The sequence below is a fragment of the Prionailurus bengalensis genome, chromosome B3 (assembly GCF_016509475.1).
Source record: "Prionailurus bengalensis isolate Pbe53 chromosome B3, Fcat_Pben_1.1_paternal_pri, whole genome shotgun sequence".
In the NCBI taxonomy this organism is placed as follows: domain Eukaryota; kingdom Metazoa; phylum Chordata; class Mammalia; order Carnivora; family Felidae; genus Prionailurus; species Prionailurus bengalensis.
In genome coordinates this window covers 101,255,970-101,267,669 of record NC_057355.1, presented here as the reverse complement: position 1 = coordinate 101,267,669, position 11,700 = coordinate 101,255,970, and the positions used below count along the sequence as shown (strand labels likewise).

Genomic DNA, 11,700 nt, shown 5'->3' with positions numbered 1-11,700 from the left:
AATCTAAGACCAGTGCTTGGTACCTTATTTGGATATTGCTGCTTTCAGTGCTTGGGCTGTTCTTCCAAACACTGGAGTTCTCGGCTACTTTTCAGCATGATGTAAGTACCACAAGTATTGCATTGTCTTAGGGCTTCTAGTGGGGGATTTCAGATAAGATTCCACACATGAATACAGTGGAAAACATTAGGTAGAAGTAAACATTTAAGAAATGCACTTGAAAGTTTCGCTTGATACACTGGAAAAAAAATTCCCAGTTTCAGCAATTGGAGTCTGACTCTTTCATCTTCAAAACATGCGCCAGCTTGAAATACTCAAAAAGAAGGCCGGAAGAGACCAGCTGCACCCATCCTAATCTAATTATTCCTCCAATGGTACTTAACACGGGGTCACTGCCTTCCTGTGCTCTATACTGCTCAAATATAAACTACTGGTTTTCTGCAGAAAACGTCTAAAAGAAAAGTCTCTTGTCACGCTATAATTAAGTAATTTCACATGTTAAGAAATGGAGTTGTTATTTACAGCATTAACCATCCTCCTCTGTCACTAAATGTAGGGAACGTTCACAGAAGTGTGCAGTAGTCAGAGCAATAGACACTGTGGTGGGAGGTTGTTCAGAAAGTAACTCACTGGAGAGAGAGAAAAGAACGAGAATGTGGAAAGTGAGTGTTAAAAGGGTTTCTGAGACATGACAGCTTCGACCAATCTGTCTGAAGGAAAGGGAATATTCAGAAAGGACATGGATATTTTTGGTTCTGTAAAGGCGTATTTGAGAAGCAGTAGTTACTTGGAACTTACTGGAACACTTACAAAAGTCCTTAAGGTACAATTCTTAGTCTCATTCCTGGCTCCATTATAAATCTCTATCCTTCCATTTTCCACCTGCTCCCTCCCTCTCCCTCATTTTGTGCCATTCATAATGCATGCTATCTCATAGTTCTTGCATCCTTATACCTTTCCCCAAATATTTTTAAGATAAGATGTGGAAATAAACAAACACCTAAAATGTCAAAGCCAGGATTTCTCTGATAATGAGGTTTCTCCACCGCCTACACTTTCTTTGACGTTTGTATTGATTTGATGCCAGCATGTTTTCCATTTCCTTCGTTTTCAAGCTAAATTTGTGGGCAATGCAAAGAATTTGAAGTCCCTGCTCTCAAAGAACTCATGTTTCATTTGGGGACATTAAAAAACACAAAAGGAAACCCCTGAAAATCCTGCTGTGAGTCAAGTACCTATTCCATCATTGTGAATGTTATGGCGTGCACAGAGAAATTGAGATGCTGGATGAAATTTAAGGTAGTGATAGAAAAGTTCTGAATGCAAAGCTTTGGGGTCTTAGAAAATGACGAAGAAAAAAATCTCCCATGATCTCAACACCCAGACGGCTTCTTAACATCCTGGTGTATTTCCTTCCAGTCTTTTTTCTCTGAATATTTGAGAATAGATAAGCTTGTGATGTTACAGCCACATGTACAGGTTTTTTTTTTTCACCCTAACAAGTAATTCCCTATTTTAGTAACATTTTCCTGTATATTTTTAACACCATAATTCACCCAAATATTCCCTCCTCTCTGGACATTCGTATTGCTTTCCAAGAGAATTGTCTGGAACCTCCCTCCATGAGTAGAAATAATTGGGAGAGTGGAGAGACTACCGACTTGAGGCATCAATTTCTCCATGATGACTAGCTGAAAATACTGTAGTGGTTTTCCCTATTTTTTATGCCAAACCTCTGGCATCTGAATTCCGTTGCTTTCCTTTCTCGCTTTCACGGGTCCCACCCTTTTCTTGAAGCCTCTAACCTCGTTTCCCAATTGCGTTGATGAACAAAAGGGTTATTTGCCTAGTAGGTTCCTCTTCAAAGTAATTGAAAACTGGGGTCTTTTATGGGCCCTGAGATACCTTAGCCGTGTCTTCCTGACCTGAATTTTTCAAGGCACGCGTTTGCCAACAAGGCAGGTTCCTGGATGGATGTTTCTGAATTGAATGCAACAGTAAATTGGGGAACTGGAAGTAGAGTAGGACGCAGGAGGGGACCTTTTTCTATCACTAGTCAGTCTCAACAGGTAAAGTTCTCTAGTTCTTCCCTGAACCTGCTGGCACCGTTCCTGAGCCATTAAAATTCTTTCAAGGTGTGGCCGAGGGTGGGGTAGAAGATGTTTAGCCATCTAAAAGACTTAGACTGTTACTTCTAAGCTGCCTATAAAGATACAGAAATACAAAAAGCTGGAGCAGCTGGGGAAAGTTTCTGAAAGTACTGCATCCCCCGCGCCCCAGTGACCATCGTAAGGGTATTTGACTCGCTTCTGGCTGGAGTTTGCGAACGGGTTAACAGCGCAAACTCTTGGGAGTCCAGTAGGAGTTGCTGATTGTGCCGGACATTGCTTGCAAAGCAGTTTCTGTGGTTCGCCTCCCTCCGGGTTTTCTCATTCTTTTGTGGGATGTTCATGCAGCTAGCTTGGCCATTTACTTCCTAAAGTTTTCACTTCCCAAACCCCTCTCTCCAGCTCCCGGAGGGTGGCACCTCTTCCCGCCCCGAGACTTCGGGACCCGCTCCAGGCGTGGGGAGGGGGCGGGGGACTTTGTTCCCTCCACACGACCTTGCCCTGGGAATTTCCTGTGGCCGTTTCTCACGGACAAGCCCACTTCTCCCGCTGGACGCACAGACACCCACCGCCACGGGCCGCGGCCGAGCCCGAGGCCCGAGCGCGGAACGCAGCGCCCGGCCGCCCACCGCGCCCCCGCGGGAGGCCGCCCGCGCTCCCCTAGCTCCCCCTCCTCAGGTCCCGCCGCCGAGAGCCCGGATGTTGGATTCAATCCCTACTCCCGGTCCTTCATTTCCATAAAAGGGCAGCGGCTCGGCGGGGCTGAGATTGCTGCGCCGCGGGCGCCCCCCGCCTCCCCCGCTCGGCTCCCCCCACCACCGCGCGCGCCGCCCCGCCCTCCCCCCCGCCCCAGCCCGGGAGTCCGCGCGGCCCCCAGCCCGCGGCGCGGCCGCGGGGGACAGTGGGGGAGGGGGCGAGGCGGTCCGGCCGGCTCGCGACTGCTCGTCCGGGCGGAGGAGGAGGGAGCAGGCGCGCCCAGCCCGAGCCGTCCGACTGAGGGGGCGGGGAGAGAGGGGTGGAGCGCCGGGAGGGAGGCTAGGGGCCGCGACGACAGGACTCCATTAGTCGCTCCAGCCGGGAGGCAGCGCTTGGCCGGCTGAGGAGGGGGTCCGGGCGCCGCCGCCCCTCGAGCCGCCGCCCCCCGCGCCTGTTGCCGCGCGAGCCCCGGGCCGGGAGCGCGAGGAGCGCGCGGTGAGAGGGGCCGGGACCCCGGCGGGGACCCGAGGGGGAGAGCGGGCGGGGAGGAGGGACGTGGGGCCGGCGGGCGGCGTCGCCCCGCGCCGCGGCGCGGCCGGCAGTACGGCAGGTGAAGCCCGCCGCGGTCCGCTAGGCGAGGGCCGCTAGGCTGGGGCCGCGCGGGGCGGGCGGGCGGGCGGCGCCGAGTCCGGCCGAGGGCCGCCGCCGGGGCGGGAGCGCGGGCGGCCGCCGGGCAGGGCGCGGGGCGCACAATCCCGCCCGCGCTCCCGCCCCGCCGCCGCGCTCCCGAGCTCGTGCGGAAACCCTCGGGGCCTCCGCCTCCTCCCGCTCCGCGGCGGACCCTGCGAATTCGGTGGGACTTGCCTTCCTTTGGGGGAGTGACGCTTACGAGAGCCATTTCCTCCGTGCTCGCAGGAAGGAGCCATGGCTCTGGACGGGATAAGGATGCCAGATGGCTGCTACGCCGATGGGACGTGGGAACTGAGCGTCCATGTGACGGACCTGAACCGCGATGTCACCCTAAGAGTGACCGGGGAAGTGCACATCGGAGGGGTGATGCTCAAGTTGGTGGAAAAACTCGGTGAGTAGCATCCCAGACGCGGCAAGATAACGACCTCCAGACTGAGGCTGCGGGGAGGGGGAGGCGGCTGGGGGAGGGGTGGATTTTGGAAATCCTGCTTGGAATCCCGCAAACACTTTGCAAAACTCAAAGGTCTTTCAGTGTTGAAGGAAACAGACTTTTTCACCTTTGTATCTTGTTTTACGTCGTTACTGTTTGAAAATTTCATAATGTAGTGATTCCAGCCTTCCAATTAATAAACTTAATTGCGTAAACAGTTTAAAATTGCGAAAACACTCTATTTCTTTGCATTCAGCGACTTCGCGTTGAAAGAAATGAGAAAAGAGCGCAAGTTTATGTTGAAAGGGGGACGTTAACAGGGCTTGTGGTTATCAATAACTTGCCTTCAGTGTACCTGAATGTTGGCGACATCTGGTATTGAGGATGATGCAGAAATTCTTTGAAGTATAAACTGTACTGGAAAATGTGTAACTTCTGGTGCCGGTATGAAGGTTCTTATAGCTGTGCTACTACGTGATGGAGTGTATTAAAATGTTCCAGTCATCCACTCTTATGAGGGGTGGGGCAGTGTTTGACTATCTGTAGTCCTGCTTTAAATCAGCTATTTCGAGTGTTCAGTTGTATATTAACAAGCTCATAAAAGAATTTTGTGCTTAAAAAACAGGCATAATTAAACTAATTCGGGACTCAGTATTTGCTTGGGTACAAATGTATATACCACATTGATTTAAAACTGACAAGGTTGAAATACTAGGGTATCCAATAATATGGACTGTAAGAAAATTCTGTGCATATTTTGCTTGTGATGGAATTTTCAGTTTTAAAAATCAACTGAAATGTTTGTATAGATGATTTTATCACAAGAGAAATGCTCAGAGGTCCGACTTCCTGAGTTTAACATGCCTTTTGTATGTCTTGCAGTTCTGATAAGGTGAGGTGTGGCACTGCCTTGGGGGGGGGAGGGGGTCTTTATTTAAACAGTATTTATTCTTCAAGGCACTCTGGAAAATTAGAGAAGTGGTTATTTTCAGGAAACATATTTCTTAACTCAGGGATTGTTGTATACCTACCCTGTAAATTTAGGGAAATAGTGCCCCAATGGAATTTGCAAAATAAGGCCAAAATTCATTTAAGTGGACGTTCTTTGTATCTCTGCAGGAAGTTTAATTACTGAAGGACCTAAAAGAAGCTCCTTACCAGGTAGACTCTTCCTTAGGACCGTGCATTGTTGGGCTGAGACAGCCCAGGAAAGCGAGCCCCCCCTGGGTAGTCCTTTGAAAGTGAGATTTTTGCCCTAGTGTTAATCCAATTAACTGTTGGTTAACATTTTCCTATCTGATTGACTGCATCAATCACTGTTTGTAAAATACTTGTGAATCTTTTTTGTCCAGCACTAGTGTGGGATAATTTAAGGAAGAAAATAACAAATATAATTATTAGTGTTTCCTTTGTTTCAAAGGAAACAAACATTTGTGTCAGATTGCTTATATATGATCAGTGGACCTTATTAATACACTGGTTTCAATAAGAGATGTTTCTTAATATGAAAAAGGAGCTGTTGAAGGTGACTGAGACAGCTTACAGTTCTTGAAAGCCAGTCTTTTTCTGATGAATAAATAATGACTTCTATATTTATATTGCATTGATTAGAACTATTTATTGCAGAATCACAGACATAAATAGAGATATAGAGAATAAACTATTTGCAGACAGAACTGATGTTAATATTGACTATAATCTGAATCTTTTCATGTTGGTACTTTTTAATTTTTTACGCAGTGAAAGAAGCCCAGCAAAGTAGGAAATGCTGTGTACGTGGAAACCTTTCTGTTTTCTTGAACTGAACCAGTAGTGATCTGTTACATTTTGACTTCCAAATAGAAAGTGCTTTTCATCATTATTCTGACTTATCTGTTTGGTAAAAGTAGAGCTAAATGATTTTTTGCTCCTGGTTTTAGGATTAGATTCTTTGAATGGTAAACTATTTTGTTACCTTCTGGTACTGAGAAGAGGAGAAATTCAGTAGGGCAGGATCTAAAATTTACAAACCAGGTTAGTCAAATTAAAAAGGAACTTTCTTCAGAGTTGCTTAAAACTGCTGTGGCTTGCCTTTTGAGAAACATTGTGTCCCTGAAGGTTTTAAAGGGTGGACTGGGTGGACTTGTCAGCAACTACAGTAGATGAAAGCAGCTTGCAGAATCTAGATGATAAGAGGTGGATATGGCACAGGGTCATGAGTCTTGGGATTGCTGAGCAGAGATGGACATTTACCAGAATCTGACTTCTATGGCTTTGGAAGTTATGGTACCATAGAACAGAAGTATTGCAGCTTTCACCAACATCTTCAGATCCCAGATGCCTGTCTGGTGTTCTTCTTACTCTCATCAGAATCTGTATGAATACCAGAAGCATTAAGTTTTAAGGATTTCTTCCTGTGTAACCAGTGATAACAATTATTTCTATGGATTGATAGATTGTATGATGACTCCTTCCTTCAAAATTGTATTAAAATTCTGTATGTGGGGCTCCTGTCTGGTTCAGTCTGAAGAGCGTGTGACTCTTGATCTTGGGGTCGTGGGTTAAAGCCCCATGCTGGGTGTAGAGATTATTTAAATAAATAAATAGTTTTAAAAAATAAAATAAAAATGTGTATGTATGTGCACATATGGAGTATTTTGAGAAGAGGCTTTTAATTTTTTTTATATTTTTTTAATGTTTATTTTTGGAAGAGAGAGAGAGAGAGACAAAGCACGAGCAGGTGAGGGGCAGACAGAGAGGGAGACAGAATTTGAAGCAGGCTCCAGGCTCTGAGCTGTCAGCACAGAGCCCGATGCGGGGCTTGAACTCACGGACCGCAAGATCATGACCTGAGCCGAAGTCAGATGCTTAACGAACTGAGCCACTCAGGCACCCCTAGAAGAGGCTTTTTAACTTTCATTAGATTCTCAAAGAGGTCTGTGATCAGAAACAGATCATGACACAACTCCTGGGTTTGGCCCTTGAAGGTCAGCCTTATTGTGAAGGTATAGTGTTCAGCCCAAACTTAGGCACTTCAATTAAGCAAGCTAAAAAAACTAAATAATGCTTCCTTAGTAGTATCGGCAACATTATTTTATTTACTTACTTATTTAAGTTTATTTATTTTGAGAGAGACTGGGGGAGAGGCAGAGAGAATCCCAAACAGGCCCCACATTGTCACTGTAGAGCCTGACATGGGGCTTGAATACATGAACCCCGAGATCATGACCTGAACTAAAACTAAGAGTCGCTGCTTAACCGACGGAGCCACCCAGATGCCCCGACGTGGTTGGAATTTTATAAAGAACTTTCACACTAAAGTTAAGGTCATTAAACTATGATTTTTTGATGTCTGACTTTGATTCAAAGATCTGTAAAGCTTCTTTAAATCTTAGTGTAAAACTCATGTTATTCTGCACTGACCTTTTAAAAGAAAATAAAGACTGTATGCTATGAAGAAGCGGGCTTTAGAGAATTATATCCTGATGTCACAGAAAACTTTTTCTATCTATGACTTAGTTTAGGCTGATTTAGAGAAATAATCTCCACAGTGGTGCCCTCAATGTTCATACCTCATTCTGAAAATGAAAAATTGTTATTTTTACCTTATTATTTTTTAAAAATCCAGGTTGAAAGCTTCAAATAGAATTTTAAAAATTTATTGTACTTTTTGTTAAAAATAATTTTCAAACCTGTAGAGTGTTTTTTATTTTAAAGTCAAGAGTTAATAAGGGGTCCCTGACTGGCTCAGTCAGAAGAGCATGTGATTGTTGATCTCAAGGTTGTGAATTTGAGCCCCATGTTGGGTGTAGACATTACTTAAATAAATACAACTTGCAAAAACAAAAAAGTAGAGTTAATATAAAGAACATCAGGGATAAGAATTATAAAAATAAGACATCAGAATAAAATGATAAGCTAATTGTATTCAAAACTAAGTTTTGTAAGGAAGAGGCCCAATTTTATGGGATTCCCTTATGTTCCTCTGCAGATCAAGAAATACTAAAACTGTTCTACTCAGTAGTACTCAGAACTTAGTATTGAGGATTCTAAATGCCAAAGAGCTGCTTTGTTTCGCTGTGTTTCAGCATCACTTTATAAATGTCTTTTCTGAACTTTTTTTTTTTCTTTTCTGAATTTCTGTCTACAAGTTTGTGAGTTCACGGGGCTCGAACTCACGAACTGAAAGAGCATGACCTGAGCTGAAGTCAAGATCAAGAGTCCGATGCCTAACCGACTGAGCCACCCAGACACCCCTAGATTGTGATTTCTGAGTTTCTTTTTGCTGTGAGTCTATGAGTAGGAAGAATGTAGAAGTGTGGTTAGATCAGGTTAAAATATAGAGAAAGAAAGTACAAATTGGTGGACTCAGGAATAACTAAAAAGAAATATATGGAGTTGACCTAGAAAGTTTAAGGAATGTTTCTGAATGTAGCCTTTAGAAAGAAGTCCTCCTTGCATTGAAGTGTGTTATGTTCTTGGTGTAAATAATAGTGTACATTTATGTTGGAGTTGCATGTTCAGATAGAGTTAAGTTGTGAAGTTAGTACATGTGACAAAAAAATAGATTTTAGTTAAAATAACCTTTGAAAATCTCTTAAAGTGGTTGTGAATTATGTTATACATTTATTGTCTCCTAGAAGTACAAAGTAGCTAGTGTTTCCTTCAGAAACTTTAAAAATAAATTTCTTTAGCTGAGCACCAGGTGAAGAGTTGGCTTACATTGTGGGATCTGTTGCACAAGAATGCTTTAAATACTAGGAGTGAAGCTTGGCAAGATGCACAGGGAGAAAGGCATGTGTTAACTGGACAGCTCCATTCTCATACTTGTGCTTGGGGAAGGCATGTTTGTTAGTGAAATGGTGTCTATGCTATTGAAATCCACAGTGTTTTTTCCCTGAGGGCTTATGGTTGAATTCATGGAAATAAAATAATGTACATGGTGCAACTACACTGCATTTATTGTGAAATATATTAAGATTACAAAAAATTGTTAAAAAAATCTTTTGGAATGGGATGGGAGAAACACTCAATGGTAAAATCATATATATTGAAATGGATTGAATTTTAGCTAAGTATGTACTATCTGACAGCATGTCTACTCTTTTTGGAATACTGTTAATGATCCATAAGAATTGGACATTGGATTTTATCTGTTTTTAGCAGATGTTAGGCTTCTTAAAATTAAGGACAGTATGTAAATTTTACTAAAAATTGCCATAGCATTAAAAAAGTATGAGCTGTTCCTCAGAAATATTATGTGTTGTTTGCTGCCATGTTTTGTACCCTGTTGTTTTTAAATGAACCAAATCTGTTTGATTCAACTAGAGTTAACTTACAGAGGCACTAAAAATAATGTGTCTTTTTAAATTCAGTTTCTTAACAAAAGATCTCATTGGAGATGACTAATAGCTATTTAAGAAAACTTAGAGAATATTAATGTTTTACTTTTTATCTTCTACACCTTTTGAAATTTCAATCTTATAAATTCAGTAGTAATAACTGAGTACGGTATAATCTTCACCTAGGTCACCGGTTAGCGTCTTGCCATTTGATCTCTCTATACACACATTTTTTTGAATCACTTTCAGTAAGTTGCAGATATCATAACCTTTCATTCCTGAATATTTAAGATATGTATCACCTAAGAACAAGGACTTTCTCTACGTATTATGTTACAGTTATCGAATTCAGGGAATTAAACATTGATTCAGTCGTATTGTCTAATACGCATCTCTATTCAAATTTGCCTCTTGTTCCAGTAATGGCCTTTGGTTTTTTCCATCCAGGATTTCATTCCACGTTTAGTAGTCACTAAACTGTTCTTTACTCACTCTCCTTTAATAATACATTGTGGCTATCAAGTGTTGCTAGTATTACTAGACATTGTTAGGTATAGCTTTCCCATAATGTTGGCTGTCTTCAGGCTGTAGTAGATGCTAATGGATACCAGAGTAATAAAAAAACAGCATTCTGGGGGCGCCTGGGTGGCTCAGTCGGTTAGGCGACCGACTTCGGCTCAGGTCATGATCTCGCGGTCCGTGAGTTCGAGCCCTGCATCGGCTCTGTGCTGACAGCTGAGCCTGGAGCCTGTTTCAGATTCTGTGTCTCCCTCTCTCTGACCCTCCCCCGTTCATGCTCTGTCTCTTTCTGTCTCAAAAATAAATAAACGTTAAAAAAAAAAATTAAAAAAAAAAACAACAGCATTCTGGCCCTGCCACTTAACCTGGTGTGTGTGATTTTTGAACAACTAATCTGACCTTCCAAGTGGGTTTTTGATGTCTACAAAATGGAAATTAAAAAAACAAAAAACAAAAAAACAAAGCACTTTCTCATAGGCCTTGGTGAGAATTAAAAGAGATTATATGTGCGAAAATGCGTTTATAAACTATTAGTGTTATACAAATGAGAGGGGCTGTTTTCTTTGGCATTGAGAGCCCCTGAATATACAGAATGGGGCGGGGGCGGGGGGGGGGAAGTGGGGGGAGGAAGGGAACTGCTTTTAAAAGGAGTTAAATGTAATCTGGACTATTTAATAGGTTACAGCTTTGAAAACAGAGACTTGTACTCCTCAGAGTTTAGTTTGGGGCTGCTTTGTGTTCTCACCCCCTAAACGAGAAAAATAGCTATCATTCCAGACACACACCTACCTCTTTCAAATGTAATAAAAGCTATTTAACTGCTGTTTTCTTAAGATTTCTGAAGTCAAATGGACCAATAAGTGGATGATGGTATTACAGAGATTTGAAAAATCTATAACCATGAGGTCTTCAGTAGTAAATTAATTCTTTTTATAAGAGCAATGTTTTTTTATTCAGTTATAACAAAGGAATGATATAAAATTGTTTCTTGGCACATGAAAGCATTCAGCCCGTTTAGAAACTAATGAAATTGGTTTTGGAAAAAAGTGAATGCATGCAGTATTTTTATTTAAATAATTATTTTACTGAAATAAAAACCAATAATGCTAATGCTATGGTATGTTACAAAATGGTATATATGCCCTGTGTGAGTTAAGCGAATATTCTAAAGGAATATTTTTAAATGATTTTTTAAAATGGAGGTATGATGTTCTACACTGGGTTTGTGGTTACAAATTCATATCCATTATAATTCATTTGTAACGAATTATTTGCATAATTGCATTTATATTAGTTTCTTGTTGATGTTTATGTTGCTGAGGTACAATTTACATTACCTTAACATTCATCCTTCTTAGTACAATGTGCTGAGCTTTAACAAATTATGTAGTCATGTAAAACTACTGTAGTCAAGATACAGGATTTATCTAGCACTCCCAAGAAGTTTCCTTGTATCCTTTACAATCAGTCCATCCCCTTAACCCCAACTCCTGAAAACCCCTGATAGTTTGCCTTTACTAGAATGTCCTATAAATGGAGCCACGGAGCATGTAGCTTTGAGTCTGGTTTCTGTTACTTAGCATAATATAAAATTTTTCTAAGTAAAAAATTTTTTTAGCATACTACATTTAGATTCATCTATGTGTCATGAGTGTAAAAGCAGTTTTTTCTTTTTCTGTGTAGTTTATTGTAGGGATGTTTACCAAGTTTATCCATTCACCAGCTGAAGGGCATTTGTATTATTTCCAGTTTGGAGAGATTATGAATAGGGCTGCTGTAAACATTAGCATGAACATATATTTTCATTTCTCTTGGATAACTACTGAGGAGTGGGATTGCTGGGTAGTATGCTAAGCATATACTTAAATTTATAAGAAACTGCCATCTTTTTGAAAGTGACCACATTATTTTGCATGCCTGTCAGTATTGTATGAGA

The 11,700-nt window shown here is 42.0% G+C and overlaps 1 protein-coding gene across 1 annotated transcript in view; it reads left to right on the top strand.

The window, feature by feature from the left end:
* The first annotated feature begins 3,173 nt into the window (after window positions 1-3,173).
* Window positions 3,174-11,700, top strand: part of FERMT2 (FERM domain containing kindlin 2) — an 84,921-nt gene continuing 76,394 nt past the window's right edge. The window contains 2 exon segments of the mRNA XM_043556176.1: window positions 3,174-3,299; window positions 3,720-3,885. Of these exon segments, the coding sequence (XP_043412111.1) occupies window positions 3,729-3,885 (157 nt within the window). The 5' untranslated portion in view covers window positions 3,174-3,299; window positions 3,720-3,728.